The sequence below is a fragment of the Lampetra fluviatilis genome, chromosome 13 (assembly GCF_964198595.1).
Source record: "Lampetra fluviatilis chromosome 13, kcLamFluv1.1, whole genome shotgun sequence".
Taxonomy (NCBI): Eukaryota; Metazoa; Chordata; class Hyperoartia; order Petromyzontiformes; family Petromyzontidae; genus Lampetra; species Lampetra fluviatilis.
In genome coordinates this window covers 15179412-15198081 of record NC_136287.1, presented here as the reverse complement: position 1 = coordinate 15198081, position 18670 = coordinate 15179412, and the positions used below count along the sequence as shown (strand labels likewise).

General features: G+C 53.2%; 1 protein-coding gene across 2 annotated transcripts; it reads right to left on the bottom strand.

Annotated features, from left to right (window-relative positions):
* Window positions 1-6: 6 nt before the first annotated feature.
* On the bottom strand, window positions 7-18313 carry SMO (smoothened, frizzled class receptor). 2 transcript variants are annotated; one of them, XM_078862412.1, is made up of 13 exons: window positions 18038-18313; window positions 14923-15150; window positions 14421-14629; window positions 13387-13596; window positions 12073-12245; window positions 11533-11752; window positions 10168-10291; window positions 8922-9014; window positions 6408-6516; window positions 6101-6310; window positions 5836-5984; window positions 4830-4952; window positions 7-4453 (listed from the first exon to the last, which is right to left on the bottom strand). In XM_078862412.1, exons 2-13 carry the CDS (start codon window positions 15143-15145, stop codon window positions 3759-3761), a joined length of 2538 nt encoding a protein of 845 aa, XP_078718538.1. In that variant the 5' UTR covers window positions 15146-15150; window positions 18038-18313; the 3' UTR covers window positions 7-3758. The 2 variants fall into 2 exon arrangements, with proteins under 2 accessions (XP_078718538.1, XP_078718539.1); XM_078862413.1 differs by lacking the exons at window positions 11533-11752; window positions 12073-12245 and having other exon boundaries at window positions 8-4453.
* Between the last annotated feature and the right edge of the window lie 357 nt (window positions 18314-18670).

Genomic DNA, 18670 nt, shown 5'->3' with positions numbered 1-18670 from the left:
GGTTTATTGGACCATGTAACAAAACAGATCTAAAAAAATGCACATATGAGGACAGTTGAACATTACTGCATTGGCGAAGTCCCAAACAAGATGCATTGGTAAAAAAACTAATTAAAAACATATCTTTGTAAAAGTTGCCCAGGGCAGCCAAGTACTACAATCGAACTCGCACGAATCCATGAAGTCTCCCTCGCCTAGCAGTGCTTGCATTTGCTCTCATCTGTGCGAGCCTCATCCCTATATACGTACAAATAGTCGAATGTTCTTGTATCGCTGCAATGAAACGCTTTAGCTACCGTGGTCGTGAACGACGCAGGCATAGTTAGAACATTTGACAGCGGTGGTTCCCAAGCTGTGGTCTGCACGGCACTGGTGCAGGCTCCAACCAGACCGTGCGAGGAGTGCTCCGTGGAGGTGCTGCAGACACGGTCATTTTCACAAATCACCGGATTGCTTTACTGCGCCGTGTTCTGTGCAAATACGTTGAGGGCTGACGGCGATCCGCAGTACAAAAAGGCTGGGGACCGGTTTTACAGCATGTACCTTAATCTCGGAAAATGTGTGCTTATGATGAGGCAGCAATATTGAAGTTTTTGAAGATGATAACATTAGATTCATCACACGGCATGAACATTCATAAAATCTGGGAAGAAGATTTGTCACGAACCATCCTGATGGTGATGGTTTTTACTCATGTACCGATTAACTTTGAAACATCTAACTTGTACCACCAGATACATGGAGAATGTGAAGCAGATAAGCATCACTTTCCTTCATCAGCGGAACACTTCTATCTATACAATGTTATAAACGCACGCGGAATGCCACGCGATCGTAACAGACCTTTGCTGCACGGCTGGCCCTAGCAGGGCCGCCTGCGAATTACAGTTTCTAAAATTGTTCCTTTAAGCACAAGTCTTAATGCATTAACATTACCAGAAATGTATGTTAACTTCATTTTAAACAATACTACATATACACAGATATATATTTCATGACGGAAGGACATGTATTTACAAGAAACCTCTTTGTTCTGAACGTCACAAACCGGGAAAAACGAAACTGGGTCATTATTACGAGCCAACACATTTCAGGTGAAGGTGATTGGGAAGAAGGGAAGCGCTGCGCAGCTCACACGAGGATGGCTGCCTTTCCCACTGTCGATCAGACCCAGACATTTCTCATTCGGTCTGGGTCTATTAAAACTGTGCAGTCTGTTGTGATACAGTTGCAACATAATACTGGAAGCAGAGCTCGGTTCAAATCAATTCCTGCCACCTGAAAACCTGGGTCAAAACCAGACAGTTGGCGACCGTAGCTCACGCTCAGTCAACTGAGGACCCATCATGAACCTAATGCCAGTGACCTCTGCCAACCAGAAACACTCCGCACCTGGGAGACCATAGACTCCCCAATAGCGCTTTACTCGCCCATGCCACACACAGCGTGCCACTCCCTACCGTGGACTCCCTCCTGTGATACCGTTCCATGACTCCAGACCGTGACTTCGGACCACAACTCTGTACCACAAGTCCCTATCGCGAATCCCTACCACGGGCATCATCGATCTCCCTTGTGCCCCCAGCCCCAACTCCCTGATCTGTCAGCGCCGTGGATATGCAAGTAAAGGCTCGCACGGTGACATCGCTCATCCGCTTGCCAGTGCACCGCTGCATGCGGAAGCAAAAATAAAAAAGAGTACCGTCTACACACTTCATCAGTATCCACCCTGGAAAGAAGACGGCTTTTAACGTCCAACAACAACCGTTTCCCATCGTTGGCTAAGTAGCAATTCATAATATTTCACAGTAATTTTCCATGCAAATTCTACAATGAAACATTTAACAGCGTTATTTTGAATGAAAGGCAAAAAGTTTAACTGCACGAGTAAGAGCAGAAACACGCGTGCGAGAGGAGTCGTTGGAGCGGTGACGGCAGCGAGTGTCGCCGGGCCTAAACACGCGCCATGCTCACGGCCTCCGTGTGGGCCAGAGGCCAGTGCGCGGTCGGCTTTGCTTTATTCCGTTACTACAGCCACCCTTGCTGATCTATACACTCTGGAGTGTAAAACATTAGATAAACGTGTTATTATAAACTTTACAATGTACAAGTTTTGTTTTTCCAATTTTCCTGTTTCTCTAGTGACGCCAGACCTCAAAGGTCACTAATGACCAGCCGTTACTGGCTTGTACGCGTACGCATCGCCGCTCAGTGCACAAAGCCTTATACTTTTACGTCCTTTAGCAGTCCCACCTCCAGTCGTACCGCAACACTCACTGTGCGCAGGCGTCCGTCTACGCAACGGCATCCGCACGACTATGAAATCCTACCAAACGCGCAAGAGTCGGTTGCAGTGCCTGGTGAACGGGACGCGGCACCATCACGGCCACGAGCGAGTCGAGACAAACAGCGGCCTCCACGGCACCGCTTGAGGAGACGGGCCAAGGCCGGCAGGCTGTGGTGAGACGAGACCACGAGACCTTGAGCTCCGCGCTAGGGCACGCGTCGTCCCCAGTTACACCCACAACTTGAATCAAAGTCAGAAAGCTTCCTTCTCAAAATAAAATTAACCAGAATCTCTATGAAAAGTATTAATAATTCCATGAAGTTAACATTTGCGACAAGTCCCTACCACAGTGTCTTACCTCATCACCAACTCCTTCATCTCCTACCCTGAATGCTGCCCCCAGCCCGACAGCCCCATCCATGTGTCCAACCCGTTCAGAATTTATTTTGTATATTTTATATTCCAATTGTGTTATGGTTAGTGGCAAATCACGAGATGAATCAGCTTTCCAAAGTAGCTCCCGGTGAGTAGAGCACCACTGTTCCAGGGAACAGCTCCCAGGTTGTGCCATCACAGCTACTAGTGGAGTCGCTTTAAGTGAAGCTTCTCATCCCACATGGGACAAATTCCCTTGTTCTCTATCAGCAGACTAATCTCGAGCAACACAATGGCCGAGGTGTACCTCGCTCTGCGATCTTACTTGCAAATTCCATCTCTAGCCCCGCCCACTTACCCTTGGGTTGTACCCATCTCAAATCTTTATAACCTTTGGCTGCAGTAGCAGCTCTCTCGCTACATTTCTTCCTGCCTCAGCAGTCCGCCTGCTGTATTTTTTCACCTGAAGATGATTGCTTGTGTTGCGATCGAAACGTCGTGATTTATTATTATTTTATTATTATTTCTATCTACGTGACTTTACCGAAAAACCCAAAGAGTAGGACACACGTTCAACTCATTAACACGATCCTTGCCACGCAATCGATACATCTACAAGACCTATGGCGCTTTCTGGATGTGATGGCGCAGTGATTTCAATATTAAGACGTGGGTATATGCTTCTCGTGGCCCAATGCCAGTGAGAGTGGCTCGCATTCGGAAAGTTGCAAGTTCAAATCTTGGTTGGGGGTTGACGCGGCCCATCACCCCTTCATTTTCGATCAAATGAGTACCACTTTATGCAGATGGACTCACCCCTACCAAAACAATATGGAATTTAAACCACTGGCTCAGGGCTGTAAACAGGAGATGAGCACCAATGCCTCAATGCTCATGAGCAGGAAATCGTTTGAACTTTGCTTTTCACGTCCTGTTAAATACGAGTATTTAAACCGCTGAACGTATAATGAAAACGGATGATGTAATTTTTTTGTAAGATGTGGGACTCCCCGCGTCTGACACCGGACCGGGGATCCGACTCGAGGTCGACAGCGGCGACCGGAGGCGTCCGAGCGAGCGAGCCGCCCCCGTTGCCTCAGAAGAGGCTCTCCTCCCTCTGCTGCGAGTGGTGGTGGTGGTGCCGACGATCGGCGCGAGGCTCGCCGCCTCCGTGCTCGTGCAGCGTGCCGGGCAGGAGGCCCGCCGAGTAAGGGGGGGGATCGGGAGGCGGCACATCGCTCTGCGCTGGCAACCACCGCCTCCCCGCGCGGAAGGCCTCGCCGCGGCGATCACGCCGCGGGCTGAGGCTGCGCGGCGCGCGAGGGATACCCGGCGGCGCGTCGCGAACCCCCGCCTCCCTCCGGCCTTCCCAGAACGCCCCGGGCTGGTGCCGCGGTCGCGTCGCGCTCACGAGCTGCTCCCAGGGGGGCGCGCCGGCCGTGGCGCCGGCCGTCGGCTGTCCCCAGCACATCTTCCTGCCACCCTCCTCCTCCTGCCTGGCCTCGCCCTCCTCCCAGAATGAACTCGGATGCCCGGGCCCGGGGTAGGCCGCCACCAGGAACGGCCTGCTCGGGAGCTTGGGGAGACGGGGGACGCCGCCTGTGGGCCACGGCACCCTTGGGGTCGCGTCGGGGGCCGGGAGGTCGGCGCCGAGGTCGTGAGGGAGGAGGTCGTGGTCAGAGCCGAGGTCTCGGGGCCTGTGCTTCTTGCGTCGCTTCTTCTTGTGGTGGTGAGTGCCAGAGCGGTGATGTGGCTTGGAATGCGCGACCGGCGCCTTCACATCCGAGGGCTCTGCTCACAGACAATGAACGTGCAGACTCGGCTGTTACTCCCATGCTCCGCACACAGGGAATCGCGTGCGGCTGTGGCAATCGCTGATACAGAGCCAAGTATCCGTTCCAGCAACAACGAACAACAATAAGGTCCAACTATTGCGTGTTGCTATGTACCGTGTGTACGGGATGTGTGTTGTGTTCCTGCGTATTATGTGCGAGGTGTGTAGCGTGTGTATGTAGTATGTGTGTAATGTGTGCGCAGCAAGTGTGTAATGTGCGTGTGTAGCATGTATGTGTAACATGTGTATAATGTGTGTGCATAGCGTGTATGTGTAGTGTGTGTATAGTGTGTGTGTATAGTGTGTGCTTAGCATGTGTCTCGTGTATGGTACCGGGTGTGGGTGTGCGTGACACGTTGGGTAAAATGGCTCCTCTTCGTGCCACCATCTTGGTAACGTGATTGATCCAGGATGACGAGTCGCTCCCAGAATCATCCAGGTCCAGATCCATCCCAACTGCCACAAAATAAACAGAAAGTATGTACACACTCACAGATTCCACACACAGAGACACCTCACATATACACAACAGATGCCATTCGCCACTAAATGGCAGGAGTCCCACCACAGTGCTTGTGCCAGGCTAGGTGCACTTTGAGGCCACGTGAGGTGACGAAGGCTCGCTGACAGGAAGTCACGTGACAGACCCAGGTGTTATGGGTTGACTGACTGAGATGGCTGGCAGACGCACCATCTGTGCCCCTCACTGTACCACCTCGCTGCATTTAATTCGACCGTCGCTCCGCTCGTTGTTGTGACCGTCACTCCTCTGTGCTCTGCTGTTTCTGGAGGGCGACTGCCTCCAACTGCCCATAAGCATCCTTCACGAGCCTCACCACAGGGCCCAGCCTTAACACCACTGGTAGCAGTCATCGGTGAGTCCAATCAGCTCCACATCCTTCTGTACCACATCAGTCCATCTCCTTTATAGCCTGTGCCACGCCTGTTTAGCCCACTATCCGGCCAAATAAAAGCTTTTGAGGCATGTAGTGGCTGGACATGTGCAGCCTTGCTTGCCAGAGAAGCTTACCGATGGGACTGTGTCCAGATCTTTCCAACATCTATGAGCACAAAATCCAGCCTGGTTAAACCCAGGATGGATCGTCGACAGGGCCAGCTTGAATGTTTGAAGCCTGCGCAAACGTTTCTTCAAAAGAGGTCCATGTCTCGCAGGAGTAGAGAGAAGGGAGGGCAATGCTGATGTAAACATCGGCGTTGGGGAGACAAAGCCAGTCACCCCCACGTGTGCCGTGCCGGCCTTCATAGGTGCTCACTTACAGCACCTGCTTCAACAGTCTGTAAAATGCTACAGGGTGGATCTTTGTGTTTGTGTGCGTACCCACGGCCCCCCCGGGGAGCTCGCTCTGCAGGCTGAGCGAGATGCGTGCGTGAGCGTCGTGCAGGATGTCACCACGCCGCGCAAACGCCTTCGCGATCATGTGACTCCGGTGCAGCCGCTTCAGGCGATCGTCCTTCCGGCCCAGGATCCTGAGGGCGGAGGACGGCAGGCGCAGACACGGCCCGGAGTTACACGGCACAACGTGCACAACACGGCAGCACCGCACCGCGCACCGCGCGCGCCATGTTCCGGTTGAGCCACGTACCGGAGCCAGGTGTGCCGCCAGGTGTGCAGCGTGGCACGCGTCCACACCCAGCTGCTCATGGTGATGCCGGTGCCAAACACGCACGCCACGTTCCCCACGGCGAGCAGCAGGCCGGGCCGTGCCCCCAGCTCGCACTTACGTGGCGAGCCCGGGCCGGTGCCCGAACCCGCGCTCGCGTTCACGAAACCCAGGTCCACGTTGGAGCGGCACCTGCGTGGGACGACACGGGAGCAGCGTCACTCTTCAAGACGGCGGTTGTGGCGTCAGCGGCGGCAGCAGCAGCAGGTGTCGAGGAGGAGATACGTACAGGATGTACTCGCGGAGGCTGCGCTGCCACTGCTCACGGTGCAGGAAGTCGTAGATGTGGCAGCCGAACGTGAGCAGCACGAAGCCCCAGGCCAGCACGCCGAACACCCCTACACATGCAAGCACACATGCGCAGCGCCACTCATGACAACCGCAACAATAATATCGCCGCAACAACAACCCACCACGTCTTCCATACCAATCAAAACAATAAGCACCACCACAATCACAACAATGAACATAACAACCGTAACTACCACCACAATTAGGGTTATCAACCACAACTGGATTTAACACCACAAAGGCGTGTATAGCATGTACAAGAGCTCTCGGCCTTGCCCACTATCACATCTGTTGCGGTGGGTATTCTCTTCATTTACACATTTGAAACAACCACAGGAACAACTAGATTAGCAACTCCAACAACAACAGTAATAATCTAATCTACTGCGGCGGGAACAGGCGCGTAGAGAAGCGCCTGCTGAGTCCCGTGCGGGTGAGCAGAGGCTCCGATGGGGATGGCACAGAGGACCAGCGCTCTGGGTTCCGATGGAGGCATCTGCTGAGTAGCAGCAGCAGCGCACAGAACTTCACTCGCTCACTCGCTCACTCGCTCACACGTGCTACTGGGCACGGGACCATTCCTCAATCACAGTCAACCAGTGCCACTCACGCCGCACGTCCAACTGCGGATGCAATCCTTCACGATTTGTGTAAAATGCAAGGTGAGTAAAATGCTGTTACCTCTACGCTGATCGTCTGTACGAGACAGGACACGGAAACAATCACGTGATATAAACAGTGCAAATGAAACTGCAGAAAAGAGCAGCAGGAACAGAAGCACCAAGGAAATAACTAAGCCAAGACATGACACTGACAAAGAAGATCCGACAGAGAGAGCTCCAGCCTAACACAGAGCAAGACAGAAGGGGAAGGCCAAAGATGCGCTGGATACTTTTTTAGACAGTTGCCGAGCACAGGCCCAAAGGATCAAAACGTCAAGTGGCCAGCAACAAACAGCACCATCAAAGTTGTAATTGATAAGAGTCAACAGGTATCTTGAAGTGAGCGAGGTTATGATGAGAGCTTGGGTAGAAGAGAAAGTGGGAGGGAATTTCAGTGCAGCAGTGCAAGGAAAGAAGCAACAAGAGAAGTAATATGACCTGGAGTTGGTGAGTGGGTGGATGGGTGAGTGGTTGGGTGAGTGGTTGGGTGAGTGGATGGGTGAGTGGTTGAGTGAGTTATTGTGACCTCCAGTGTGCTGGCCAAACACGGTGTGGTGTACGAGACGAAATGGTTGTGTATGGTTGACAGAATCCTCAACATGGGTGTAGAATTGGCTCGGTGAAAAACGATCTCCACAGCTGGGACGGGACAGTAACCGGTGGAAAGACTTCATTTTGTGCCATTGTCTCAAAGGGAAGATACCGACGCGTAACGTAGGGCAGCAGTGGAGCGCAAACCCAGTCGCAATTACAGCCCACACTGACAGCCGAGCTCCAGCCGCACTACAGCCACACTCACAGCCGCACCTACAGCCACACTGACAACCACACTCCCAGTCGCACCTACAGCCGCACCTACAGCCGCACCTACAGCCGCACCTACAGCCGCACCTACAGCCACACCTACAGCCACACCTACAGCCGCACTATAACCACACTCACAGCCACACCTACAGCCACACTGACAGCCACACTCACAGCCGCACCTACAGCCACGCTGACAGTTGCACGACAGCTGTGCACCACACTGGTGAGAACACACATGAGCGGGCACGTCATGCATCCATGCGATAGACTCACATGGCTCCGTGGCGGATACACACTACTTACCGTTACACCCTCCAGATGAATGCTTGCAGAGGAAATTTAAAACAGTTATTTCATATTGAAACTGCATTACCCGTGAGAATAAACATCACGTGACATAGCATACAGTCACCCTCGTCAGTGTAGTTCATCAATGTGCGTGCATAACAGAGCAGCGTTCAATTTATTTGTAGAATTGTTGTATTTCTGGATCGTGTGTTCCAGCCTCTTTAATGCATTTCACAATTACCACCACCATCATTCACCCAACTTTCTGTCTTATTCTCGATACCTCCACCTGCTCAGTGGTGACTTACATGAGCCTGCTCCTCACAGAACAATCCTCCGACCACTGAGGTATTGGTGTTCATGGCGTGACCCATGAGACGACCTCACTGCACCTGGACCGACCGTGACATGAGCTGGTGAAGACTCGAGCACACAGGGACTCGGGTACTGGAGGACTCGGGGACATGGGGACATGCGGACTGGAGGATTCAGGGACACGGAGACTGGGGGACTGCCGGACATGGGGACGAGGGGACACAGGGACTCGGGTACTGGAGGACTCGGGGACATGGGGACATGGGGACTGCAGGACATGGGGACGAAGGGACGAGGGGACACAGGGACTCGGAGACTCGTAGCCGCATCGCACATTCATCACCCGGCATGTGCTCGGCGAGGCTGTGTGATCGTCTCACCGAGCCGCACGATCGTCTCCTGGATCTTCGTTGACGCTTTCTGGCTGAGCAGCCCGGGGTGGGATCTTCTTATGCGAAACAGCGTAAACATCCCTGAACACACGAGCGCAGAGATCACCCTTGTAGCCACGCAAACTGTTGGGGCGAATGGTCTTGGCGAGAATGCGGTAAAGCTGGCATGGCGCACGAGGCGGTGAAGTGGCCAGCATACATAACCAGTCACCTGTGCCCCCATTTTCCATGTTTATACACCGCGTGAGATAATCACTGACGGTTGTAACCACCAGGGGAGACTCGGGGACAAGTTCCAATATCATTTGCCACTGATGTTAGAAGTGGCCAGGAATGTAACTGGGTGCATAATAATATAGTGCATAAACAACTGAAACAACCCACGTGCAAAAAAGTGTAGACGCACGAACGCATCCACATGTCTACACCTTTAAAAAATACAAAGTTCCCCTGTATAGCCTTAACAGACTGCTGCGGCAAGCGCTGTTAGCGAGCACCTGCAAAGGCCTGTATGCACGCTGAGCTTCTTTCACTCCGTACGCAGCGAACCGCACTAATCGGAGGTGCGGGTGAAGGACAGCAAACTAAACAGAGCAGTTCTAAAGAAATTAGTTTTCACTTTAGAAATGAGGCCTGCACAGTACTCGACCCCCTTTGTCTTCCCAGTGGTGATATTTTACACCCCGCACACTGGCAACACCCATCTCCCGGGTAACCACGCGGCATTTCAGACTCGTGCAGCTAAGAGACTTGTCCCAGCGGCAGCACATTCGTCGCTTGTTGAAGAGGTTCATGGTTCAAATTCGGAAGGCTGCCGTGGTTAATACCACGATGTATATCAACCATAAAATACTCTGTGCAGTCCACTTCACAGTGGACATGAAAGATTCCGTGATGTCATTCAAAGAAGAGTAGGCCATTGTGTACCAGTGTCATGATCATCGCTCCCTACGAGGAGGCGAATGCCTGAGTGCAGGGCAGTGTGGAGTCACTTTGTACCGCACGGGGACAGCTGCCACTCGGGGTGCCCCCCTTCGAGCGTTTGAGATGAACTGCGATGTATGGCGCTTCGAGTTGCCGCGGCATGTAAGCAAGCGCCGTATAAATGCAAAGATCATTATTATAATGCAAAAAACATAGCTGGACCCTTGAGAATCGGTGAGGCTTTCCTGGATAAATTAGCGCATTGATCAAAGTTGGCTGCACAGCGAGAGCCGGAGCGACGTCAACTCACCACGCGCGAGGTAGTAGCCCCCGGCGACGGTGGCCACACCGACCGGCGCCAGCACAAAGCCGGCGCGAAAGTGGGGGTCGCGATATCCCACGAAGCACACGCCAGACATGGAGTCTCCATCCACCTGCACATGGAAACATGTAGGAACACACGCACACAACGCACTCGTGATGCGCTCACTCGACTTTGCACCACACACACATTCACTCCTCGACTCGCACCACACACACATTCACTCCTCGACTCGCACCACACACACATTCACTCCTCGACTCACTGCACTCACAGGTGCTCGTGCTACACTCACTTCTGAACCCCACCCCCCCCCCATAGCCTTAACAGACTGCTCGAGCAAGTGCTGTTTCGCAAGCACCTAAGAGTTACCATGTTTCTTGAAATGGGCAAGATTGTTATGAAAGCTTGCAAAAGAGATGGTGCGAGGGAATCTCAAATCTAAGCAAAGTGAGGTGACCCTTCAGTGTCTGGCTGAGTCCTCGACAATGATGTTGGAGTCAATGAGTGAAATTGACGACGACAGTAACCACAGTAGTAGCGACAGAAGAGTGAAAAGGAGTCGAATGACCGCCGGTGAGCGAGCCAGCGACTGAACCAGTGGAGCAGTTTCGACTAAACTATTAACTAAACTAACTTTTATTTTACCAGGTGAAGCCCACTGAGATATGAGCTCTTTTTCAGAGGCAAGCTGGTCGCACATGATCGTTGATCGAAGTGGCTCAATCATCACACGTGGGAATTTATAGTAGCAGCCAACAAATCTTAGCGCATGTGTCTAAACATGGAGGGAAAAACAAGGAGGACCTACAGAACAATCCATGCGACCAGCGGGAGAGAGATGATGCAAACTCCACTCACTCGCGCAGGCTAACACAAAGATCCCCCATATAGCCTTCACAAACTGTTAGGGAAAGTGCTGTTAGCTCCTATGAAGGCCGGCACGGCACATGAGGGGGGTGGGTGGCCAGCACCATGGCCAGCCGCCTTTGTCTCCCTCGTGGTGATGTTTACACACCGCACCAGGTACTCATTTTAGGCCGAGTCGACCTAGGGGAGGCCCAGGACCGGTTCAGATACCCGTCACTGGTGTTGGCCATGATCAGGAATAGAACTCGGGTCCCCGGGTTCGTAGCGCAGCTTGCTGACCGCGACACTACCTCTCCCCAGGCGAACACACTCGCTCTCACACACACACACTCGCTATCACATACTCTCTGCAGAACAGCGGATTGTTTTAGTTCTCAAGTTGATTTTGCGTCATCAGACAATAACCCCAGAGACCAGGATGAGCCTCATTTGCAAGAGCGACCCGGGGCGCCACAGCGACAAGATCGAGCATCGGGGTGGCACCTGCTGCAGTGCCAATATGGCGACCGTCAACACGAAGGGCAGCGACCAGCATGCCAGGTGGAAGTAGGATGTCTTGCGAGCCAAGGGCCGCTGCGGCGTGCCCAGGGCCCGGAACGACGCGTTCCACGCGTACGCCAGACACACGAACCAGCACACGGCCGCCATGAGCGGATAGTAGATGAGCACGAAGATGATGACGCACGACAGCGTCTCGCTTGACCTGCGCACACACGCACGGGTCACAGTGACATCCTGCCCAATTGAGTACTGAGGCAGTGCTCATCTCTTGGTAGAAATGACACATTCATATGGTAGATCAGGTCTATCCATTAGCGAAACCACTCTTGACGCGGAGAGATGGATGATGGACTGCTCCCCTCTACCACTTAGCCACCCATATAATATGAGAGCGTTTGTGTCGATATGATACAATGAGTCTACGTGCATGCATGGAGCCTTGCGTTATAGAATTAATGAGTGTGCAAGTGACGATGGCCGTGTGTGTGTGCGTGGCGAGCAAGCGAGAGGGGCGGGCCATACGTGGGCTCTCCCAAGCGAGGTGTGCCGTCGTGCCGGCATGTGATGTCCTGCCGAGCGTCGCTGAGGAACTGAGCGAGCCACCCGGCGCTCGCCACCAGGAAGCAGGCGTTGATATAGCAAATCACGACGGCCGGGTAACGCCGTGAGCGCTGCCAGTCGCCAACAAACGTCGCCTGCGCAAACAGCGGTCACCACCACCACCTCGTTCTCCTCGGCACGCCACAACCGCGGGCAACCACGCACCGCTCGCTCTCCACTCGCATCCAACATCTCACTCCTCTCCTTAACGCCGAGTCCATGGGGCAACACAACGCAGCACTCGAGTGTAAGACGTGGGACATTCTCACGTGAATCTCCAGTCAATTCTTAATCAACACTCCAGTCAATTCTTAATCAACACTGCGACGTCGTCGTGGCCACAGCCGTTGAAGCTACCGCCGCACCTCGATAACGACGCCTTTTCACCTCCGCCAGATCCAGCAACTGCTGCACAGTCGATGCTGACAGTGACCTCCAAGGTCTGTACTAACAATCTCTCAGTCATAATCTTGGTTCTTTCGGTAAAGTCACGTAGAAGGGAAATAATAAAATAATATAAATATAACACAAATTATCAAATTTTCTTGCTGTGGATTTCACACCTGATGATGATTACTTGTGTTGCAGTCGAAACGTCGTGAGAATTTTTATTGTTTTATATTAATATTATTTTATTATTTCCCTTCTACGTGACTTTACCGAAAAAACCAGTCACGAAAGCTTTAAATCAAAATCTCTCAGTTCTTGTTTCTGATTAGTCGCTGGACTCGTGAAGACCACTCCAATCTTATTTAAGTCAAAGTCTCCCTGCTGACATGGGTGTGGGGCAGTGCTCATCTCCATTTGCAAACTCAAACCTGTAAATTTCACATTGCTATGAAAACTGCCATTGATTTCACCCTAATTTGTATTTGGAATGTATCTTTTTTTAAGTCTTTTCCCAAATTATGCCGAGGCGTATTTTTGGCGCGATATCTCTGTTTCGAGAATCAATTCAGAAATCTCACTCAGCAGGATGCTGCCCCACGTGCCATAGAGGGGCCCACAAAAAATGTCCAAAGGACTCCACCACAAAAATTCTTCGCGCATTATTTGTTTTTTAATCTATTTAACATGAACAACTTCCATGAAAACAACAGCTGTGCGTTTGCGTACTGTCTGCTGTGTGCTGCGCCCTTTGCACTGCACGTTGTGCGCTGCGTGCTGTGTGCGGTGCGCTGCATGCTGTGCATTGTGTGCTACGTGCTGTGCGCTGCGCAATGCATCCGCCCGCACCAGGGTAAAGATCTCCGAGACGAGGGCGAGGGCGCCCATGGCCGCGGTGGCCGTGCGCATGGCGGCATGCTCCTCGGCCGTGTACAGGGGGCTGCTGCAGGGAAGGCCGCAGCCCTCCACGTCGCGCACCCAGCTGGCGGGGTTGTCGGTGCGCACGAGCGGAGCGGCGCAGCTCGACGTCGTGTTGAAGTGCACGCTCTGCACCGTGTTCTGCAGACGCCAGACACGCCCAGCGGTACCGCCACCACGCGCTCATGTTCAACTCTGGTTTGCTTCACCAGGTGGGGACTCAACGAGACAGGGAGAGTCAACACAGGGAAACAACGCTCGGCCACAACACACGGACACAACACCCGGTCACTAGCAAGGGCACAACACCGAGAAGCAACACACAGCCAGGCTTGCAAGTAAGTCTCATTACAGGGCACATGGTAAAGTGCTCCCCCTACTGTGCAGAGATTACATGGTGAGCTTTAATTTTGTTCGACCAAGTGAGAATTCAAGAGACTGCTTAAGAAGAGTGACCTGTGTCACCAAAATGACAAGAGCAATAACATGCAAACAAAGCAGAGCAACAGAGCAATCAGAGGGCAACAACTAGAGCAAAACAATCACATTACAGAAGGAATCTAAAGTAGTTCACACAAACATTAAGTAATACATATTGAACAAATTACATTTGGATACTATTCACAGTGACATTAAGTTCCAGAAACATCCAAATGTAAACAGACGAGGATATATCAATACAATCGCAAGTCAAGTTACCGCACAAAATTGACAGCTCAGCATCAACTGGTGATTTAGATGGCAGAGTAACCATGGCACGAGCCGACAGCGAGTTGTGCTTTCTCCCGCCAGTGTCACAGAGGCAGCAGCAGCAGCCATTCACTCAGCTGAAGCTGTCGCTGGGCATTCACACTGATGTAGATCTTTAAGTTGCCATCCACTAGCGCGCAGGCAGGTGAGGACGGGAGCAAGGGGTGAGAGGGAGGCCAGCGAGTTGGGTCAGGCACTCGTCGCTCGCGACTCACCGGGCATCCGTCGGGGAAGCGCTCGGGCTGGCAGGACAGGAAGTCGGGCCAACCGTGCGGCGTGCGCGCCACCACGGCGCACGGCGCACGCGTCGCGTGGCAGAGAGCGCGGCTCGGCAGCTCCACGACGCCGGCGCTGCAGCGCGGCATATAGACGGCGCACAGCAGCGGCTGCACCACCTCCCAGCAGCGCGGCACCCTCCGCAGCTCTGTAACACATGGCCACGCCGCGTCACTCGCACGGCAACAACCGGCCACGTGCGTGTCGTGCGCGCTTTGCGCACGCGTGTCGTTTGCGTACATTGCACTTATAAGTTGCGTGCGGGTTGCATACGTGCACGTGCGTCGTGCACGTGCGTTCTCTACATGGTGTACGTTGTGTGGCACACTAGTGTGGCACACGTGTGTGGCGCACGAGTGTGCTTGTTGCGTGCACCGGTGTACGTTGTGCGTGTCATTTACATTCTGTGTGCGTTGTGTACATGGCGCCGCACACACATACCTGCCCAGAGCTGCAGGTTGGCCTGCGCGTCGTGTTGCGAGCGCGAATCGCTGGCGAGGACGAGCGCCGTTTGCGGGTAGGGCAGAGCGGCGCCCAGACACGAGTTGTAGGCGAGGGACTCGCACGCGGCAGGTCGCACGCACCTCTCAGCCACCCCCGCACCCATGCACACCCTCGTCATGCACAGCAGCAGCACCAGCGGCACCAGCACCACTGTCGCCATGGCACCTGCACGGACACAAACATCGCCAATGCGTTAATTTTGTGAGGGGCACGGGCCTCCCTATGCACGCTCAGTGTTGGTGCTTAGACCACCGTCGGCTGTGCACGGTTTCTACACCAGATGCCACTGGAGCGGAGGACCGACAAGGGATAGTCCTCTTTTCACTTCACTGCAGACGTAGCTCGTTCCCTGGCCCTGTTGCAGGTCGAGATGGCCCGACGTGTGGAGGTTTGCTCTGCAGCAGCTGACGCCTGCATGGGCCGGCTCAGGCATCGACTGCAGATCCACCGTGGCTCTTGTCCCTCGTCTCTGCTACTCGCAGCCTCATCGTCAGCAACAACGCTCAACGATATTGTCAGACCAAGTGTTTTTTTGGTGGAACGTGACCAGGCGACGAAGAGACTGATGACGTAATAGTATTGTGTATATGTATTAATTATGACTTACTTAGTCTTGCGAGTCAAGCCCGTGTTAAACACAACTTGTTGCGCATTGAAGGAGGCCAATCTGTGAGAAATAATTCTGTTTTCTGTAGATCAGCTCGTGGGGTTGGTATCTGCCAATTCACCGCGAATAGGAAAACCACAAATAGGGAAACCACGAATACTGTGCACATGAAACAGAAAAATAGGAGGCTCTTCCTACGATTAGCACGGTTGTCAACAAAATAATTTCAACATACAAACATTCTCTTAATAATTAATAATTAAGCAGGGCGTGCTGATTGTGATCCAGCTGTGTGGCTGGCGTGCACAAGAGAGGCGCGTCTTGGTGACGACGAGCCAGAGGAATCCCAGTCCCCTGAGTGTGAGCACCGTGGGAGCTGCACACAGCAGCCTGCCCAGGTCAGCCGGACGCGTCTGTTCTTCACAGCAACTTAAAACCGAAATATGAAGTTGAAGCACTGTACAACTCTGCTCAGTGCAGTTGCATAATGGCTGTCTGTATACATCGCAATATTGTTTTGGTCGTCTGTGAATCCACCGCTGGATGAAAATATCTCCAGCCACCGCGATGCAATGACGCACCCAGCACATCAATTGTGAAACGCAACCTCTGTGGTTTAATGTTTACACAGCTCTCAGACCAATACACAACAACTATAACCTATTATAAATCTATGCAACATCGAGAAACACAACTACAGGTGCGTGTCACACAGCATAATGTACCAAAACGGAGAGATCAAGTGGGGTGCGTGCCCTTAGCATGTGCGAGACAACATGTTGACGTAAGTCACTTTGAGTTGTCGAGGCATTTGTGCCGGGCGGCGGTGGCTACGCACGTGACCTGTGATAAGCACCGTGGAGGTGAGGGTTGGTGGATCTCGGCACAAATGTTGTAAACTCCCTTCCCGTGGGTGTACGGGGAGGGAGAGTTGCCTCTTCAGACGTGGGTTTTCTCCGGGTGCTCCGGTTACCTCCGACTTATATAATAACCACTCACCATTAGTTGGCTAAAAACATCTTAAAATAAAAAAAAACAATGCCGAATCCTCCTGAAGAATGGTCACACGACTCAGTGTGGCTCTCCAAGATAAATTATTATATAAGCGCCATGTAAATGCACAGATCATGATGCTGGCCACAGAAAACACACATCATCATCCTCGCCGCACTGTGGCTGTTTACACCTAACACCACCAAGCTGAGGCCGAGATGACCACAGAGGTCCATGGCACGTGGAGATGCCCGTGGCTGTAGCACGAGTGATGCACGTCAAGAAGAGACCAAGACCTGCTATTAAGTGACGGTGACGTCACCACGGCGCCTGTGCCAGGCCAGGTGCACCTTGAGGCCAGGTGAAGTGCCGAAGGCTCCCTGACAGCATGTTACAGGACAGATCCAGGTACCATAGGTTGGCTGACTGAAATGATTGGCGGATGCACCAGCTGTATCCCCTGCTGTACCAACTTGCTTTATTTTATCCTACCGGTGCTCCGCTCGTTGTTGTGAGCATCGCTCCTCTGCCCTCCGTTGTTGTTGGAGGGCGACTGCCTCCAACTGCCCAGTAGCGTCCTTCACGAGCCTCCTCCTCCACAGAGGCCGATCTTGACACCGCTGGTACCAGTCATCGGCAAGTCCACTCAGCTCCACGTCCTCCCGTACCACATCACTCCATCTCTTCTCTAGCCCGTGCCGCGCCCGTTTAGCCCCCTCGATCCGGCCGAACAGAAGCTACTTGGGCATGCGGTGGCTGGGCATGCGGGCTACATGACCCAGCCAACGCAGCCTTGCCTGCCGGAGGAGCTCACCGATGGGATTGTGTCCACATCTTGCAAGGATTTGTGAGCTCCTCACACAATCCAGCCTGCAGGTTAAGCCCAGGATGGATCGTAGGCAGGCCAGCCTGAATGATTCTGACCGGCACAGATGTTCCATTAGAGGGGTCCAAGAGTAGAACACCGCAGCACAGAGACACAAAGACCCCCCACCCCCCGTGTGGCCTTTAACACAGTCGGGGCAAGTTCTGTTAGCGAGCACCTATTAAGGCCGGATCGCGAGGGGGTGGATGGCACCACGCTCGGCCGCCTTTGTCTCCCTAATGGCCATGTTTACATATCGCCAAGACGTACTCATTTAAGGTTGAGTCGATCGAGGGGAGGCCCAGGACCGGTGCAATGTTGGTTGTGAGCGGGAATCGCAGTCCGATCCCCACACGGGCACAAAGAATGGTGCCCCACACAACAACAACACACGCGGAGAGACCCACACACACGCGCACATATAGGACACAAAGACCCACAAACTTACACGCGTACATACATAACGATGCACACACAGGTGCACATACACACACTTGCACAATGAGACACAAACACGAGACCATGGGATACAAACACACGAGACACAGAGGAGGAGGAGGGGGGGAGAGAGTGGCCTCTGTCCGTACCGACGCGAGTGCCCGTCTCCCCGTGTCTCCCCCGTGCCGTCCGTCTCCCCGTGTCTCCCCCGTGCCGTCCGTCTCCCCGTGTCTCCCCCGTGTCTCCCCCGTGCCTCCCCGTGTCTCCCCCGTGTCTCCGATGTCGTCGTGCTGCTTCTCCTCCCCGCGTCCCTCTCACTGCGCCTCCATCTCTGCACCAAACTCTTTGTGGGCGCGAGGACGCGGCACAGGAAATCGTGGAGTGGAGTCTCTTCTAGCTGGACCGGAGTGACATTCCATCTGTGAAGTCCGGAATGCAGACGCCCACCGGTGCCGTAAAAAGTCTCTCTTCAGTTTGCTACTAACAGTACGTGAGTTATGGGCGGACATTTACTTACGTTGTTTTATGTAATTGGACCCAGGCCGACATAACCCTGAACCGAGATCCACACCAGGATTCCCGATCCGTGAAATCCATACCGGGATTCCCGTGTCATGATATCCAGGCCGTGATTTTCGATCGCAATCCGGAAAATCCAGGTCGGGATTTTAGATCCCGATCCGTGAAATCCAGGCTGGGATTCCCGATCTCGATCCGTGAGATCCAGGCCGTGATTCCTGACCCCAATTCGTGAGCTCCACGCCAGGATTTTCGATCCCGAT